This window comes from Melospiza melodia, chromosome 11 (genome assembly GCF_035770615.1).
Source record: "Melospiza melodia melodia isolate bMelMel2 chromosome 11, bMelMel2.pri, whole genome shotgun sequence".
NCBI classification, from domain to species: Eukaryota; Metazoa; Chordata; class Aves; order Passeriformes; family Passerellidae; genus Melospiza; species Melospiza melodia.
The window spans coordinates 26,978,018-26,996,719 of NC_086204.1; the positions used below are offsets into that span (position 1 = coordinate 26,978,018).

The 18,702-nt window shown below is 55.1% G+C and overlaps 2 protein-coding genes across 3 annotated transcripts; both read left to right on the top strand.

Annotated features, from left to right (window-relative positions):
* Window positions 1-4,194: 4,194 nt before the first annotated feature.
* TMEM61 (transmembrane protein 61) lies at window positions 4,195-11,152 on the top strand. Of its 2 annotated transcripts, none has more exons than XM_063166164.1 (3): window positions 4,195-4,235; window positions 8,235-8,647; window positions 10,561-11,152. In XM_063166164.1, exons 2-3 carry the CDS (start codon window positions 8,289-8,291, stop codon window positions 10,931-10,933), a joined length of 732 nt encoding a protein of 243 aa, XP_063022234.1. In that variant the 5' UTR covers window positions 4,195-4,235; window positions 8,235-8,288; the 3' UTR covers window positions 10,934-11,152. The 2 variants fall into 2 exon arrangements, with proteins under 2 accessions (XP_063022234.1, XP_063022233.1); XM_063166163.1 differs by lacking the exon at window positions 4,195-4,235 and adding an exon at window positions 4,289-4,641.
* Window positions 11,153-12,641: 1,489 nt separating this feature from the next.
* BSND (barttin CLCNK type accessory subunit beta) lies at window positions 12,642-17,095 on the top strand. Its single transcript, XM_063165186.1, has 4 exons — window positions 12,642-12,938; window positions 13,881-13,960; window positions 14,269-14,517; window positions 15,732-17,095. Exons 1-4 carry the CDS (start codon window positions 12,762-12,764, stop codon window positions 15,991-15,993), a joined length of 768 nt encoding a protein of 255 aa, XP_063021256.1. The 5' UTR covers window positions 12,642-12,761; the 3' UTR covers window positions 15,994-17,095.
* The last annotated feature ends 1,607 nt before the right edge of the window (window positions 17,096-18,702 follow it).

Consider the following 18,702-nt stretch of genomic DNA (forward strand, 5'->3'; position numbering starts at 1 on the left):
TCAGCCGCCTCCCAGCACTGCACACTGATGTGAACAAGTGCTTGTGGGCAGCCCGATGCCAAGGCAGGCAGTGGGATAATGCAGGGCATTGGAAGTGGAAAACAGCTGTGGAACATCTGGCACAGATGTGTGTTGGACACCAAGGGCTTCACATGTGGTGGCAACCAGAAGAGCTGGATGGCTGCTCCACCCTTTACCTCTAAAATTCATAATTAAAGCTGCTTTGAGCTTCTCTTTTGCATTTTTGTGCTGAAAAATAAGCAAAGCCCATCCCACTCCCTGCTCCCTGGAGAGCTCTGTAATAGCTGCATGCAGCAGAGGCACAGAGCAGCACCAGGTCTTGGGGATGTCAGCACAGCTCTGCTGAGTTCACTGGGAAGCAAATTTAGCCAGTTTTGTGTTTAATCAAAGTTCTTTCTGCTTCTTTGAACATCAGCATTTGGGATCAAGGATGCACAGGAGCTTCAAGCTCAGATATCCAAGCTCAGATATCTGCTGCTGTGCTTCAGCAGCCAGGGCATGTCTGCCCTGGCTCTCTCTGCTCAGGTGTGATGGATGGGACTGACATCAGGCTGGACTGAGGAGCCTGCAGGGCTGGAAATCAATGTTTCCTCACTGCAACTCGCACTCCAGCAGGGCAGCAGCAGCTGGGGCGTGTAAAACACGCTGCATGGTGGGTTACCCACGTGTAACACAGCCGTGGTGCCTCTTCATGGGGAAAGAAAGAGCTCAGACATGGGGCTTCCCCGAGGCAAAAACCTCCAGGAGCTCAGGAAAAGTTTTGTCTGAGTAAAGGCTGAGCTCAGGCATCAGGATTTAACTCTTTTCTTCCCCCAGCCCTTGTTGGGCAAATTTCAAATCCTTTGCAGATTTTGTTGGAAAGCCCCTAGGAAGCTCCTTCTGTCCTCATCTCCCACACACAAATTTCCCTTACAGGGAACCCAAAGCTTTGTCACACCCATTTCTCTACACAGAAGTCCCAGGAGGAGCGGGCACCTCAGCCAGGTGCTCCTGCAGTGACACAAGGAGCTGAAGGAGTTTGAGAACATTGCTTGTCCATAAAGCCCTCTGTGGACAGTTCTATCTGTATTTTCCCAGTCCCTTTCCAAAACTTTCCACCAGAGCTGTGCTCCTCAGTGTGGTGCAGATTTACAGGCTGCTGACTGGGACATCGTTACAGTTGAGTAAGCAAATATTTAAGCTTTAAAACACTCAGAGGTTTTGGGTCCAGGGGCTTGCTAGATGATGGACATAGCTAGTGGAGGAACCACAGCTGAAACTGATATCAAACAACTTCATACACATCTTGTTCTCCTATTATAACTCAAACTCAGTAGAGCCATTGGAAATAAATATTAAGATATATTACAAAGTACATATTGTGGTACAAAAAGGAATTTGACATTCAATAAAGTCTTGGGTCAAAACCACAGCTGGTCTGCAGAAGGAGAACTTCTAGGTGAACTAGCCAAAAATCCACACCCCACTTTGAGGTCAGGGGGCTGATCCTCTTTCACATCCAAATGTGAAAGGCTTGGCATTTCCTGATGGAGACCACAAAGGAGGGCTCCCAAACCCTGCAGCTGCCCATGCAGCAGGACCTGCACTGAGAGACCCATGTCCAGCTGCAGGTTCAACCACAAAGGACACCATGAATGTTGCCTCATGTGAAGACGTAGGACAAATATTTCCACAGCCTGGGTTTGCTGACTGGATTAGGTAGGAGTGCCTGAGCCAGTATATCAACTAGCACGACTAATTAGGCATTTTAAGAAGATGCAAATTAAGGCAAAGATAAACAGCAGGAGGTTTCTCCTTTGCTTTCCACGTGCTGAATGCAGGAATCTCTCCCATCTGCACATCCTCATAGCTGTGTGCTGCAGCCCCTTCTCAGCCTGGCAGGGATGCAGTCCTCCCAGTGTGCAGGGAAACACGAGGTGTGCCAGCCCCTGGGAATGGCTTCTCCATGGATCTGGACAGCATGGGCACCTTGTGCCTGCAGAGATGTGACCCTGAAGCCACATCAGTGGGTCTGTAGTGACCCTGTCACAGGGGGTGTGAGCAGAGGTGCTTGCTGGGGGCAGCTGGGCATGGGATGAGTGTCCTGTGTGCCAAATCACTGAAGGAATCGCTGTGGCCTGGCCCAGGTGCCACAAATAAGGGTTCTGGCAGGGAGCCTGTGCTCTGGATTTGGTGAATTTGGTGCATCCAAATTCATTCTTGCCTTGGTGCTCTTGGTATCACCCACCCTGTCGTGACAGGGCAGAGAATGCATGCATCTGCTCACTCACACCCCTAATGAAAAAGCTGGCTTGTTTATCTTGATTATACAGTGGAATGCACTATTTTACATGTGATTTGCTGCAGCAGCAAAATTAGGTGAACAATGAATCAAACAGCAGCATTTTTTTTTTTGTGCCAGCAGCGTTGCTCAGGCTCAGCATCCTTACCTGGGGGAGGCAATTACTGGAACAATCTCCTTCCCCTGTTCCTCCTTTGTTCTTGTTCTTGCAGGGGCTGTGACTGTCTTTTATATCTCCTTGTTTTCTCCACTGCAGCTTCACTGTGCATGGGATGTTTCACATGTTTTGCACAGATATTCTGTCTTTATTCTGGAGAAGCCTTTTCCCTGTTGCAGCACCTTGTCCACTTTTTTCCAATAGTCCACCTGCAGGAAAGTGCTCAGAGAGGGAAAACACATTTTGGCCAAGGTGCTGCTAAGCAGACAGAGGTGCTGGTAGCACTCAGCACTTCCTTGTGGTGGAATATTTGTTCGTGGCTGCCTGCAGACCAGATCTGTGGGCAAGGCAGAATGTTGTGGATGGTTATGGGGCTGAAAAACTCCATGAAGGGCACAAAGCCATCTCCCTCTGCAGCCCTGGGCTGGGAATAGCATGGAGCCATGCACTGACACCACCTTGAAGTGCTTCAGATGCTGTTTGACAGTCAAATTTCAGTTAAATGCAATATCTGAGCAGAAAAAGTTGTCTTATTGTTCTTTAACAGGCAGACTGCTGATTCACAGCACCCTCACATCACTGGGTGCTGGCCTTGGGGACTCCTGCCCCACTCTCCTCTTGGATGGAGACCCAACCTGCTGCAGGGCCACTCGTGTGTGAGCCAGCCCTCCGTGTGCCCCAGTTTGCCTTTTGTAAAACCCCACGGTGGCTGCAGGCAAATGGAGCTGTACACCCACAGGTTCTCAGCTGGGCTGAGTGTCTTTCAATCATGTATGAAGCAGATGTGAATTCCACAGCAGGGCTTTGCCTCAGTCCCTGCAGCACGTGCAGGTAAACCTGGAGCTGCTTTTGAGCTGGTTGTGAGCTGGTTGTGAGCTGGTTGTGAGCTGAGGAGCTCCAAGCAGTGCAGGAGAAGCAGCCCAGGGTATCCACAGGAATGGCTCTGCTGTCAGTGATGCTCAGCTGCAGCCCAAGGGCAGCTGTGGATCTGTGGATGTGTGGATGTATGAGATGCACAGCCACAGCACAGCACAGCAGCTCGAGGAGGAATTGTGCCTGAATCCAGATGCTGTCATACCCACCATCCTGAAATTCAGATCACAGCACCCTCAGCTTGTTTAATATCCAGGGGTCCTGAGTGCTGCAGGGTAATGGTTTTAAACTAAAAAAGGGTTGATTTAGATTAGCTATAAAGGAAAAAAGTTGGGTTTTTTTTACAGTAAAGTTGATGAAACAGTGGCACAGAGAAGTGGTGAATGCCCCATTCCCGGAAACATTCAAAGCCAGGTGAGACGGGGCTCTGGGCAGCCTGATCTAGCTGAAGATTTCCCTGCTGCTTGCAGCGGGGTTGGACTATATCGCCTTTAAAAAGTCCTTTCAAACCCAAACCGTTCTAATCCCATGGACGAGGGAAAGGGACAATATTAGCGTTAGACACAGAGCTGAGGAGAACGGAAGTGGTCACAAAGCAAGGCTGGGGCAGCGACCCACGTCGTGGGTGTCCCACGCATAGGACACAGGGCTGTCCCAGCCGCAGCGGGGGCTCTGCATCCCGAAATTCCGGGAGCGCCGCGCCCCGACGGGACGGGACGGGACGGCAGCGGGCTGCGAGGAGCCGGGCTGTGCTGTGCTGTGCTGTGCCGGGCTGTGCTGTGCCGAGCCGAGCCGAGCCGGAGCTCCGGTCCCTGCCCGCCCCGAGGCGCCGCCGCCCCCCGCCCGCCCCCGGCCCCGCCCGCCCCGCGGAGCCGCCGCTCCGGAGCGGGGCTGCCGGCGGCGGTGAGTACACGGCGGGGACACGGGGGGACAGGGAGGGGACACGGGCACCCCCCGACAGAGCCCGCGGTGCCCCGGGGACGGGCACAGCCGGGAGGGGACGCGGGGCTCCGGCGCGGCCCCAAAGGGGGACGCACACGGGCTCTCCTCTGTCCGCACCTGCCTCGGGAGGATGAGCGCGCCGGAGTTGTTGGAAGCTCTTCCAAGGCATCCTTGTTACTTTGCTTTGAATGGGGAGCAAACCCCCGCTGGTAATTTTCACTACAAAACAGCAAATTTGGGTAAAGCAGGAAGGGATCTCCCTCGAGACGCGCTCACGCTTTGTTTGGTGCATCTCTTCTGTGCATCTCCTCTGTTCCTCTTCCGTGGTTAAAGGTCTCCAGCCCCGCACGGAAGCAAAGGACGGTCCGTAAGTGCCGTGGAGGGACGGGTGTGGAGGTGGATTTCTGCTTGATGGCGGTGGGAGAGGTTCAAAACTCTTTTCTTTTCTCGTGTTGCTTGAAAAGAGCGTTTTTCTGAGTAATGCTTAGTAGACCCTATGAATCACCATCTGCATAACTTCATATGGGGGCTGCTATTCTCAGCGGCTCGCTGGAACTGTGTAAACTATCAACATTATCTGTTTGTACATGAAACGTGCAAATCTATTCCCCGGAAAACTATTCCGGAGCGGGTCAGAGGAGAACAAAATGTCAGGGGGGCTCGGAGAGTGGAGAAGGGCGCTTGAGAGCCGGCAATTGCTGTGGCGCCGTGAAAACTCGTGCTGGGAATGCTCGCGGGGAGGGAGAGCCACATCTGGCGCTGTGCAGATGCTGAGTGCCCCGGGAGCGGAGCCGGGAGAGGCTGCGGGGGCCCGGAGTGCTGCCCAAGCCCCGCACCTCGCTCCCGGCACTTCTTCCAGCGCTTGGTGTGCTGAGAAAGCGCCGCGGGGCTTCCAGAGAGGCTCGGGAGAGCTGTGGCAGCCCGAGAGGGGACGTGGCAAAGGCACTGTCACCCAGCGGTGGCACTGTCACCGTGCGGGGAGGCTGGGGGAGCTCCCTGCGCCGCGCTGGGCTCGTCGAGAGAGAGAAGAAGAGTTTAATTCCCTGGAGCTGTCAATCCATCACCTCCCAGAGGCTCCTTCTCCTCCTTCCCTCCTCCTCCCCCTCGCTGCCAGCTCTCCCAGATGCGCTCGGTGCTGGAGGATGCAAAATTCCCCGTGCCCAGGCAGGGGAATCTCAGCATCTCCTAAAGCTCACCAGGGGATTCAGAGCTTCTCCTAAAGGTCACCAGGGGATTCAGAGCATATCCCGAACCTCACCAGGGGATTCAGAGCATCTCTCAGACCTCACCAGTCTGACCCCAGAATGAGGAGAGTGTTTGTAGCAGGAGGTGAACGTTCCAGCTCTTGGTATAGGTTCAGTGCAGCGTCTCAGTTTGGAGTGACCTGACATTTCCACACAGGTGGATTGAGAGATTTGCTGTAGGGCTTATTTTGGGTGATGTTTGTTTTTATTTTTCTCTAAACAACATGCTGAAATTTCTGCATGAAAATGCATTGCTGTCCAAAGGAGCTGCATTCACAGGTCAGTGGAGTCCTTGTGCTCTCCTGAGCATCTCCTGCTGCAAGGCAACCCAAGTCCAGCTCCTCTGCTGTGTCCTGCTCATATTCAGTGATGGTTTGGGGGTGCTGACCCCTGACAGCATCTAACACCATCTCCAGCAGTCTCTTGTCCAGCTCAGCCCAGCCAAGCCCCGCTGCCTTTCAGGAGGGAGCATCCAAACGTGCCCCCATTACAGAGGAAGCTCTGCCTTTTCCCAGCCCAGGAACAGGACTGCCCTCCCAGCTGATGCCCACTGGCCACAGCCAGCCCAGCTGGTATTTTGGGCTTGTGACCCTGGGACAAAGCTGGAGCGAGCTGTTGGGGCTCCCACTCCTGCAGCTTTCCCAAATCTCCCTTCTCATCAGATTCCTTCATTAAATGTTGATTAGATCAGTGCCTCTTTCACTACAGGGTAATTTCGCTTTCCATTTAGTGGGCCCATCTGATAAATAACACCTTGAAATAACATAATTCCATCTGACCTTGATGGCACCAGGTCCTTGCTGGGCTTCTGCTCCCTGCCTGGCTCTGGCTCTGCCCTTTCAGACCTCAGGGTGCAATTTAGGACCCCTCTGTAGGAGTTGAGCCCTGCCTGGAGGAATGGGGACCAAAGCCACCACACTGTGGTCCTGCTGCTGACACACAGGCAAGGTGATGGAGGCAAAGCTGGGTGTGGGTCACCCACCTGCCCACCAAGCTCTGCCTCTGTCCTGGCCATCCCCGATGTGCAGGCTCTGCCCTGGCACTGCCACCATGGCAAACCTTCCCAGTGCAGCCACCCAGGACTGAATCTCTTTGGGGGTGTTGGTGCTTCATTCCCACATGGTCCAAAGCTTTTTGTCCATTGAGAAGTGGGAGCTGAGCCTGCATCTGCTGGCTGGGCAGTGAGCAGAGGGGATGGGGGGATCTCCTTGCCTCCCTGGCTAGTTGGTTATTTGGGAGCTGGGGATGCACAAGCTCAGATGCCTGCTGTTTGCTGGGGAAAGCAATGGGCACTGAGATCAGAAACCAGCTCCCCCTCCCCAAGTTTTCCAGCACCAGGGAAGCTCTCTGCATGTGACATTTAGCTGAGAAGAGCCACCCAGCAGGAACATGTGGCACTACCTCCCCTGTTTGGTTGTCAAACCAACCCCAAACCACCTGATAGGGAGGGTGAAGCTGGTGGTAACACCTGCAGGATCAATCTTGACAGGAACTTGAGAAAGTTCGCTCTGGAGCTGACCCAGGCGAGCAAGGTTTTGTGTGCCAAACTTCATGTGGATGAAGATTGAGCAGATTTTTCCAATGTCATCAGTTCTGGAGGAGAAAACAGGCACATTGATAATTTGGAAGTGATGACATCTTAAATTTATGTTCCTCTCTCCAACCTCTTCCATAAGCCATGCTTTGAAAGCCCAGGAAACCCAGCTGGCATTCCCCCAAGTCTGGGAGGAAATTTGGAATAAAACCCAAAGAGAAGAGCTCTGAAACTGCCTGGAGCTGGGATGTCCATCTTCCCTTTGTGCTGTTCCTTGAAAATTGGGATGTTTTTGCAAGGAAGTTTATGGGTCCAACGTGGTGCTGACTTTGCTCTTCCCAAAGGCTTTTGGTCTGAGACGGTGGAAATGCCCCTAGTGATGGAGGATAATAAAAATAACAATACAATAACAAATAGCAATAGCAATAACTTAGATTAATTATTTATAATTAATTATTTATATAGGTTTATAATTTATTTCTATTTATTTAAAATTATATTAATTATATAATATTACTTAATTACATTAATAATATTATTAATAATTAATTATTATTAATTATATTATTTTAAATTATTAAAAATAAAAATATAATATTAATATTCACAGTAACATTAACATTAATATTAATATGAATTATAATTAAGATAAAAAATGAAATAAAGATAATAAAAATAATTAAAAATAAATAATAATATAATAATATAATTAATAATTAATAATTATAAAATAAAATTAAGAAAGTTTAAAAATATAGCATTAATATTAATAACATTAATATCATTAATATTACTAACAATAAAAATAAAATTAGTAAAAATAAAAATTTAACAATAATATTAATAGTGATATTATTAATAATATTATTAATTATAAATAAAATAAAAATATTAATAATGATAAAATGATAATGTAATTAATAATGATAAAATATAATAATGATGATAATGATAATGATAATGATGATGATGATGATGATGATGATGATAATAATAATAATAATAATAATAATAATAATAATAATAATAATAATAATAATAATAATGGTGATGGTGATGATGATGGTGATAATGGCTAAAGGGTCTGCAAGCCCCGGAGACCTCCTGGCCCGGTCATTTTCTCCTCTGGCAGTTCTCCCATGAGCTTCTCCCTCTCAGCCTTGCCCGTTTCTTGTCTCGCAGGCTGTCTCATGCCTCGCCTCGCTGCTGTGCCCCGCTAGCCGCTGCTCCCGCAGGATGGCAGCGGCCTCGTTCCGCTACGGGCTGACCATCACGGGCGCCGTGCTGCTGGTGACGGGCACGCTCTGCTTCGCCTGGTGGAGCGACGGCGAGGTGGGCTCGGCCGGCGGGGCTCGGCTGCTGCCGCCCCGGGATGCCGAGCCCGTGCCCTCCTCCTCCTCCTCCTCCTCCTCGTCCAGCGCCCTGCTGCGCTCCGTCAGCTTCTTCTGCTGCGGCATCGGCGGCATCCTGCTCATCTTCGGCCTCCTGTGGTCCGTCAAGGCCAACGCCAGGGTGGTGTCGCGGCGCTACCAGTACCATTTCCCCCGGGACCTGCAGTACTTCACGGCCGAGCCCGCGGAGAAGTGGAACTGCAGGTGGGAACTCGTCCCTGCCAGCGCCTGGCTGGGCGCGGGGGGAGGAAGGGTCTGAGCCGAAACCTCGCTGGCTGCTGAGCTCACAGGGACAGCAGCGCTGCTCTGTGCTCTCCTCCTGCCCCCCGAGCAGATGCTCTTGCTCATTAATGTCAACCCTCCCTGCCCACTCCCTCCTTGCCCGCTTTCTCCTTGCCCTGCATCCATCTCTCCATGCCCTTCACCCATCTCTCCATGCCCTTCATCCACCTCTCTGTGCCCTGCACCCAGCTCTCCTTGCCCTGCATCCATCTCTCCCTGCCCTGCACCCAGCTCTCCTTGCCCTGCAGGGCCATCAGCAGGGACACATCTCCTTAGCAGGGCCACCAAGCAGAAGGATTCATTGGTTTTCTGGCAGAAGGTTTGGAGGTGGGGTCACTCAGCTCCAGTCTTGGTCTGGCAGCTCTGCGATGCTCTGTGGGGATGAGGGTGTTTATAAGGTCTTTAATGGAAGCAAAGTCTTGCTTACAAGGGAGTTAAAGTCTTGGCATTTTTTTCCTAGGAAAAAAAATAAGGAAATATACTATGGAAAAAAAAAAAAAGAAATATAATATGGAAAAAAATAAGGAAAATAATCCTTGGGATGGCATCAAGATAGAAATGTAGGCAGCAGGTCCTTTATGAAGCCCATTTCAGGATATGGAAAGACTCCTTGCCCTGCACTGAACAACACTGCTGCTTTTCAGACCCCTGGATCTTCCAGTGTGAGCCTGAGATTTGCTCCCACCTCTTAATTTAAGAGAAACTCTCCAGAACATTAAACCATCAAATCACAGCTGGAGTGGGAGGCATGTTCCTGGTTCTCCAGGGGTTTCAGAGCCCATCTCTGGCTATCTGTGAGCTTGTGAGCAGCTCTGGGTGTCTGGGGGGAGTTCCTTTGCTGTGCCCCTGTGGGGAATGTCCCTTTCCCTGGCTGGATGGGATGCAGTTCCCTGGCAGTGATGGAGCTGCAGCAGCTCCTCCAGCCCCAGCAAAGCATCCTGTGCTGGATAAATCCCCCTGCCCACATTCCCAAGGTGACATTCCTGTGCAAGCTGAGCTGTTTGGCAAAATCCCTGTCAGAGAAGCCTGGATGGTCTGTCTGGGACAGGGATCTGTCAAGGTCAGCATGGAGGCATCCCTGTGGAGCACATGGCTTTTCCTTTTGGCCATCCCTGTGAGCACATGGCTTTGGGCCATCCCTGTGAGCACAGGGCTTTTCCTTTGGGCCAGCTGTGCCCTCCCCTGCCTGCTGCTCCCCAGCACACTGGGCTGGCTCCCACCTGCAGGGATGAGTTGTTTCACAGCATGCCCAGCAAGCAGGGCCAGGTGCAGGGCAGAGGCTGCCAGAGGTTTTCCCAAGCTGTGTTTGCTCAGGAAAGCTCTGCTGAAGTGGCAGCAGGCTTGGCCAGGGCAGGGAGGGCTCTGGCTGCCCTGGGAGCAGGGGGTCACCACGGGGACCTGGGGTCCCTCTGCTTGTCCCAGTCCTTGTGCCAAATTCTCCCCTCAGCTGTCAGCAGCCTCTGTTATTCAGGGATGAATTAGGGGCTGAGCATGATGAGGATGCTCTTCTGCCCATGGGACCCTCTTGAAAACCTCATGGATGCCAGGAAACAGCTGGCATGGTCACCCCATGACACTTCAGCAAAACCTGCCCATGTGCTGTCCCTAGTACAAGTTAATCATGCTCAGGGATGCTCCAGACAACGGGGTTGATGGATGTTGGGGTGCTCCAGTTAATGGGGCACTGGGATGCTCCAGGAGTGCTGGGATGCTCCAGCTGGGTGATGGGATGATCCAGTTGGGTGATGGGATGTTCCAGGACTTCTGGGATGCCCCAGTTGGGCGCTGGGATGTTGATGGTGTGCGCTGCTGAGTTTCCCCCTCTCCCCTGGCAGCTCCTGGGACTCCAGCGCCATCCCCACCTACGAAGAAGCCCTGACCTGCAGACCAGCCCAGGCTGCCCCGGCCTTTGTGCAGCCGCCGGGGCGGAAGGAGGAGCCCACGCCGCCCCTGTACCGCTACCTGGGGGAGGAGGAGGAGGAGGAGGAGGAGGGCTGGCAGGGCGGGCGGCGGCGCAGCTCCTCGGACAGCGCCCTGTTCCGCCCCAGCCCGTCCTGGCTGGAGCCGGCGCAGCCCCCGGAGCCGCAGGGAACGCCGCCCCCCAGCTACGAGAACATCATCGAGAGCAGCACCGGGAACAGCACCGGGAACAGCACCGGGAACAGCATCGGGAACAGCATCGGGAACAGCACCGTGCGGGGGCTCTGAGCCCGCCAGCCCCGCCGGGACTCTGCCGGGGCTGCCCGGCCCCCCAGCTGTACACGGAGCCCCAAACCCCGGCATGGGGCACAGGAGGGTGGGCGAGCACTGGGGAGGCTCAGCCCGGCTCTCCCGGCTCTCTGGTGCTGGGAGATGTGTTCAGAGCATCGGGGGTAGCTGGCATGTTTGAAAGCTTTAGTATTTTTAATAAAAGCACTGCTGGTTTCAGAGGCTTCGCATTCCCTGCTCGCCCTGGGGAGCTCCTGTCAGGCCTGCCCACTCAATAATAATAAATGTGCAGCACGCACTGAGTAATCTGGGCAGAGAAAGCCCAGCTCTGTCTGCACCACTCACGTCCCTGTGAGTGCCCCTTCCAGCCCTGTCTCCATCCCTTCCACCTTGTTTCCCTGAATGCTGACTGCCCACGCCTCACTTCCCTTGGCGCTGGCCGTGCTCAGTGGGTCGTGCTGTGCTCAGAGCATCCCAGTGCACTCGGCCTGTCAGCAGCCTCCTGGAGAGGCCATCCTGAGTGGCACAGCCATCCTGAGTGGCACAGCCCCCCTGCCCTGCTGTGCAGCCTTGCCCAGAGGAGAGCCCAGCTGTGGCAGGGCTGCTGCCAGCTCCTGCATCCCACCACAATTCAGCACTGCCCTGGGCCCCCCGTGGCCGTGGAGCCACAGCCACATCTAACACGCTGCTTGTAATAGAATTATTTGCCATAAACCAGGTGTGTATCAAGGGAATAAATCAAGGGAATAAAACATTGTCTGGCGGTGGATGTGTGGTGGGAAGGAGACACCTTTTAACCCCCAGCTCCAACCTAAGTGCACACAGGGCACAGGGACGCTTTGTCTTTACTCTCCCTGGGTGGATCAACCCCACTGCATCCTTTTCTGGCTTTATTTCCTCCTTCACAGCCCGGTGAGGCAGCCTTAGCACTCATCCAGAGCAAGGCAGGGTCTGCCCCAGAACCCCTAGCCTCCAAAAAATCCCAGAGCTCTCCCTCTTTTCCTGTTCCCACAGCCCTTGAGAACACGCTGGGCCCTGGCATCCCCCTCATCTGGGGCTGTGCCAGCTCTGATTTATGGCTGAGTCCAGCTCCAGTGCCCAGGGCTGGGAAAATCCCAGCAGCACCAGCTGATCTCCGGGTCCCCATCCCTGCTGCCGTGCTCCCCTGTGCCTTCCCAAGGTGTGGGGCTGCAGGGAAGGTTATCCCTGTCCCCAAGGTGTGGGGCTGGCTGAGGGTGCCTGCAGGGAAGGTTATCCCTGTCCCCAAGGTGTGGGGCTGGCAGAGGGTGCCTGCAGGAAAGGTTATCCCCATCCCCAAGGTGTGGGGCTGGCTGAGGGTGCCTGCAGGGAAGGTTATCCCCGTCCCCAAGGTGTGGGGCTGGCTGATCCTGCCTGCAGGGAAGGTTATCCCCGTCCCCAAGGTGTGGGGCTGGCTGATCCTGCCTGCAGGGAAGGTTATCCCTGTCCCCAAGGTGTGGGGCTGGCAGAGGGTGCCTGCAGGGAAGGTTATCCCTGTCCCCAAGGTGTGGGGCTGGCTGATCCTGCCTGCAGGGAAGGTTATCCCCGTCCCCAAGGTGTGGGGCTGGCTGATCCTGCCTGCAGGGAAGGTTACCCGGCCACGTGCCGGGTGGCTCCACTGGAGTGTGAACGGCGGGGCAGTGTTTGCATTCATTACAAACCCATTTAAAAACTGGCTGGCTCAGCCCTGGGCAGGACCAGCTCGACGTGCAGCTCCTGGCAGCCTCTGGAGAGAGAAACCACTCCTTGCCTGGCGCTGCAGGTGTGCTCAGCAGCCTCAGGTGGACACAGGCTTCCCAAAATCTCTCCCATGGCAGAGGAGAAGACCTTCCGCTACGGCTTCATCATCCTGGGCTTCTTCCTGGTGATGGTGGGCATGTTCATCATGAGCATGGAAAAGCCCCAGTACTATATCACCTTCTGTGTCCTGGGTGTGCTGCTGGTGGCCGTGGGCATCACATGGAGCATGTGCCAGTGCTACCCAAAGGTAGGATCCTTCCCAATGCTCCTGGGAACTTTGGGGAAATCAAGGGCTGGGTTTGGGGGGCTTTGGCTGCTGTGGATGTGCAGCCTCAGTTTCCCCAGGGGAGGCCAGCTGCAGCAAGCTGGAAGGGGAATTGTTTTGGGAGGTTTGTGCCCTGCTGATCCCTGCAGGATGTGCCCCATCTCCTTCACCCCTGAGCCTGGGGCTTTGCTCTCAAACAGGCAGCAGGGAATAATCCCAAGGAAATAAACTTGTGCTCATCTCTCCCACACAGTCCTTCCCTGGGCTCTGGGGCTTGGCAGGCTCCCAGGGCTGCCAGGAAGGGGTTGTGGAGGTCGGGGGGGTCCCTCGGCTGGCATTCTCCTTGGCAGAGGGCACAGCCGGCAGGAGCGCGGCCACGCGTCCCCGCCCCGGGAATGGCTCTGGCAGAAATGGGCTTTTTCCAGGAGAGGGCATCTGTAGGACTGATCTGGGACTGCTGCGTGGCCCATCAACCACCTGGCTGCCCTCCAGAGTGTGGGGGAGCCTCCTCGGGACCCAGGACCAGCTGGGACCTCTGGGAGCAGCAGCAGTGCTCTGTGGGATTGGGTGGAGCAGAAACTCCCCTCAAAGCTGAGCTCAGCCCCAGCCAGGAGGGAGATGTGGCTTTGCCACCGTGCTGGAGGCTCAAGGGTGGGACACCCACACTGACGTCCTGTGTGGGCCTTGGGACTCCCTCTGGGCTTGGGGACACGTGCGAAAGGCACTGAGAGCAGGGCTGAGCTGGACTCATTCATTCCTTACTGATTGCCCTCAAAAGCGACATTTCCAAGGAAAACGTCCAAATATGGTGGGAAAAGACCCCAAGCCCAGCTGAAGGGACACTCTGGCCCTGTCCCCACTCTGAGGGCCAGGGTCCCTGTGCTGCCCAGCACAGCCCTGGGCTCTGCCTCTCTTTTCCCCCAGATTACGTTCGTCCCTGCGGACCTCGAGGCCGAGCGGTTCCTGGACCACAAAGCCACGGTGCTGCCCCACAAGGACGCAGGGTGGGTCCCACAGCAGGGTGGTGTGTGCCCAGGGGGCAGCTCTGACACCGGGCACAGCTGCACCTGGTACAGCACACAGTGCCAGGCAGGGATCAGGCTGGGAGAGGCTGAGCCTGAGCGATGCTGGGGGATGCAGAGCATCCAGGGGTGTTCCTGCAGGCATCCCCTGGCTCTGGGCAGTGACACGGCCCTGGTGGCCTCTAAAGCCACTCCCTCAGGTGGTGGAGCCCTGCGTGCATGTGCCTGAGCATCTCCCAGCCCCATGGGGCCCAGCTCTGCTCAGCACCCCGTTATCCCTCTGCCTGCAGCTTGGTTTCCCCGTGCCCCAGCCCAGAGGCCAGCAGCCCCTACGAGAAGAGCCTGCCCTCCTACGAGCAGGTCCAGCGGCAGGAGGGGAGCTCGGCCCCGGCCCCAGCCCGGGCACAGCCCCCCCGGCCCCGGACCTGCTCCCAGCCATCCCTGCAGGCCACGGCAGAGATCCACCGGGAGCTGCACCACGGGGCTGGGGAGCCCCTCCAGGAGCTGCCGTCCCGCCGGGAAACAGCACCTGGCAGCTGGTAGGTGATGCCTGAGGGATGGGGGGCACTGCTGGGATGTGGGGTGAAAATGGGGGGATCAAATCCCCAGTGCTGGGAGAGGGAGAGGATGCAGAGGGGTTTGTGCTGCTGTCACAGCACTGAGCCTTGGCCCCACTGGATGGTGGGGATGGAGTCTCAACCCACGAGGATTCTCTGAACCAAATTATTTCCCAGCAGGAAATTCAGATGGCCTTTGGTTGTAATTTGTATTTTGATATTTGTGTTTTTGCATTTTATTTTATTTTATAATTTATTTTAATTTTTATTTTATTTTATATTATTTTATTTTATTTTATTTTATTTTATTTTATTTTATTTTATTTTATTATTTAATTTCATTTCATTTCATTTCATTCCATTTCATTTCATTTCATTTTCTTGACGTAAGCAGCATCCCTCACAAGAATAACCCCAAAGTTCCTGGTCAGACTTTGATAGAAATGAGATGCACAGCACATCACCCTCACACCAGATGCCACATATGACGTCCAAGCATTGGTTAGGGAGGTGCCAGAGGGCTCTGCAAGTGATGGGGGTCACTGTTCAGGGCAGAGGACTTGGGCACCTGTTGCAGAAGGCCATTTGTCTCGGTGCAGGGAAGGTTTGAGGCTTTCAATATGAGTGTTCAGCAAGCTCTGTTTATTGAAGAGAGCATCAGACATTTATACAGCAAGTAATAAGCTCATGAATATTCTATAACTTAAACTATCTATTGGCCACATTACAACATTAGCTCTTCCCCATTCCTTGGGGGTTACATCTCTCTTTTCTCAAGTCTCTAGTCTCTCAACCACAGCACTTTGTTATGGTAGCACAGCTATGCTCAAGGACAGTGTCCTTGCAGGTGCAAGACTTAGAATGAGCTACGGCCTTGTACTTTTCCAACTCTTAGCTACTCTCCCAACAGGCACCTGCCAAAATGTAGCTGCAGCTGGGATGGGTGCAGTGCTTTCCCATCCCAGCTGCAGGTTCAGGAAATGTTAGCACAACCATTATTCCACCTCCTGGGCAGCAGGAACCTGGCAGGCAGGTTTTCCCCAAAAAAGCACACACCGGGGGCTGGGATAGGGACAGACATCCCAGGTGCCTCCAGCAGGGCGCTGGTGATGCTGGTGCAGCCGGGATGCTGCAGGGCAGCGCTCCAGGGACGGCAGCTCCTGCCCAGCCGCGTTCGGTGCTCGGTATCCCCGCAGCCCCGGCCCGGGCGATGCTCCGCTGGCGTCCCTGCTGGAGGAGATGGACACGCCGTCGCTGGAGGGCTCCGTGCCCGGCAGCCCCGCGTCGCAGAGCCGCAACCCGCCCTGCTCCAGCCACCCCGGCCGCCCGGGGCGGGGAGAGCAGCCCCGAGCCCCCCGGAAAGGCACCGGCAGGGAGGATGAGCTCTACTACGGGCTCCAGGAGGAGCCGGATGCTCTGCTCAAGGAGAGCGACGGCCTGTCCGAGCCTGAGAACTGATTTCCTGGGGAGAATGGCCACTCGGCATGGACTCACCCCATGGACCTGCTTGGAATGGCCACTCAGAATGGGCTCACCCCATGGACCCACTTGGAATGGCCACTCAGAATGGGCTCACCCCATGGACCTGCTTGGAATGGCCACTCAGAATGGGCTCACCCCATGGACTCCCTTGGAATGGCCACTTGGCATGGGCTCACCCCATGGACCCACTTGGAATGGCCACTTGGCATGGGCTCACCCCATGGACTCCCTTGGAATGGCCACTCAGAATGGGCTCACCCCATGGATCCACTTGGAATGGCCACTCAGAATGGGCTCACCCCATGGACTCTCTTGGAATGGCCACTCTGCATGGGCTCACCCCATGGACCCACTTGGAATGGCCACTTGGCATGGGCTCACCCCATGGAGGGGGACACTCAGGTCACGGCTCGGGGGAAAGGGGCTGTCCCCCAAAGTGCAGTGGCCCCAGGATCCTGCGTGTCCCTGTGCTGTGCTGCTCCCCTTGTGCACGCCCAGCCACTCAGGAGGCTGCCATTCCCCCCAGAGCCAAAGGGAGAACACCCAGCTCCTGAATCCAACAGAATATGGGACAGGGCCTCCTCGCCAGAGCCACTTGGGTGGGCACAGAGGAGCTGGGCTGGGCAGGATCTGGGCTAAGGGCTGTGCTTGGGAAGGGGATGGATTTGCTGTGCTGTTTGGAGCAGGATCAGGTTCAGGTGGGTAAAACCTGCTCAGGGCAGGTGGGTTTTATCAGGCAGAGATGTCCTCAAAGTCTTTTTCCCACTTACCCAAGCTCTGCTGAAATTAAAATTTGATCCAGAGTCTCCTACAGCAGTCAGACTTCATATCTCCAGGTTGGGAGAGGGGTGATGGAGGTGACAGATGGTGCTGTCCCCTGTCTCCTGCACAAGGACCAGCTTCCAGCACTCCTGGGGGCACAGGGGAGAGGACACAGCTGAGCCAAAACCCAGGTGATGGCACTCGAGATGGTGGCTTTGCCCACTCTGCTGGGTCGGTGCCATCAGCTGCAGGTGGCTTTGCAGGCTGGCACCCACCGTCCCCAAACCTCCTGTGAATAAAAAGTGTTTGTCCCAAAGCACGTGGGTGGATCTCAGCCTGTTTGTCACCACGACAGGGACAGCACAGGGGCTCTCCAAACCTGTCCCCAGCACACAGAGATGGCAGAGCTGCTGGGAGCCACAACCTTTGGCTGCTCAGGACTGCAGGGTGAGGCTGAGCCTCCCCAGGGCAGCTGGGTCTGCATCAAAGCATCCAACGGCACAGGGACGCTGTGAGAGTCCCTTGCTCTGTTTGGGGTCTGCACCAATGCACCCAACAGCACTGGGATGCTGTGAGAGTCCCTTGCTCTGTTTTGGGAAAGCTGGGCTGGGTCTGCCTGAGCCTGGCACGGCCCCAGGAGAATTGGGAGAACACACGTGCTGGCAGAGACTTCAGCAAATCCCATAGAATCACAGAACAGAGCTGGAAGGGAGCTAAAAACCCCTGCAGCTCCAACTCCCAGGTGGAAAAGTGGGGGAAAGCTGTCCCAGGGCACAGAGCCCTGCAGGGATGTCCTGTGCTTGGCTGGTGCAGTGCAGGGTGTGCAAGGAAAGGCTGTGCCTGAGGTGTCACACCCCTGTGACACTCCTGCAGCCTGGGCTCACCCTGGTGTCACCAAAGCAGCAGGGCAGGGAGCACCTGGGGTGTTTATGGCCAACAGGAGGGTGGGGAATGAAGGCGCAGTGTTGGCTAAACATTGGAACAGGGCTGTGAGCTGCTCTCCAGGGGAAGCATTGCCAGATGGATTGCATGGACGCAGCTCCTGCCTGTCCTTCCCAGGCTGGGGGAGCGTGGAGGTGGCTCTGGGGAGGCTGTTTGGATGGAGCCACGTCTCACTGAGTTTCAGAGGGTGCCCAGGGCAGGGTGTCACTGTGTCACTGCTCCTGTGGAGGGTGGCAATCTGGTGAGACCCAGAAGCTTTTACCTATTGAACCACAGAATGTTTGGGCTGGGAAAGGACCTTAAAGATCATCATGTTCCAATTCCCTGCCACGGGCAGGGACACCTTCCACCAGACCAGGTTGCTCCAAGGCCTGTCCAACCTGGCCTTGAATGTGTGCAAGGATGGGACATCCACAGCTTCCCTGGGAAAACTGTGCCAGCATTTTACACGGTCCAAAGTCCCTCCTGGCTCTCCTGTAGTCTCTGTGTTGGAAAGGGCTCCAAGGCCTCTCTGGAGCCTTCTCTTCTCCAGGCTGAGCACTTTCCCAGAATTTCCTCGCAGAAGAGATTCCTGCCTCATGGCTTGGCACTCTCTTTCACTTTTGGCAAAACAAATCTGTTTTTCAGAAGCATTTCTCCCGGCAGAGGCAGGGGAGGGGGCTGACACAGAGCCTGGATCCTGCCCCCACGGACCCCTTGGCACACGGGAGTGCATCCCCCATCCCGGCACAGCATCCTTGAGCCCAAGGACTCTGCGCCGGCCGAGGTTAAACATTGTGGGAGCCGGGACATTCCTGCATGGCATTAAGCGGGGCCCGCAGCCCCGGGCCCGGCTCGGCCCGAGCGGGGGGCACCGCCCGCTGCCCACGCGTGTCACCCGCGGGGACGGGGACAGGGCGACGGGAGGGGCTGGCGGTGCCACCCACGCGGGACGGGGACGGGCCCGAGGGTTGGTGCCACGCGGGGGTAGACCGCGGCAGC

Bases quoted from the DNA above. Each gene is read 5' to 3' on its own strand.
- TMEM61 (XM_063166164.1), top strand. From the start codon at position 8,289: ATGGCAGCGGCCTCGTTCCGCTACGGGCTGACCATCACGGGCGCCGTG. The intron at 8,648-10,560 runs GTGGGAACTCGT...CTCCCCTGGCAG, and splicing joins GCGGAGAAGTGGAACTGCAG to CTCCTGGGACTCCAGCGCCA.
- BSND (XM_063165186.1), top strand. From the start codon at position 12,762: ATGGCAGAGGAGAAGACCTTCCGCTACGGCTTCATCATCCTGGGCTTC. The intron at 13,961-14,268 runs GTGGGTCCCACA...CTCTGCCTGCAG, and splicing joins CTGCCCCACAAGGACGCAGG to CTTGGTTTCCCCGTGCCCCA. The intron at 14,518-15,731 runs GTAGGTGATGCC...GTATCCCCGCAG, and splicing joins GAAACAGCACCTGGCAGCTG to CCCCGGCCCGGGCGATGCTC.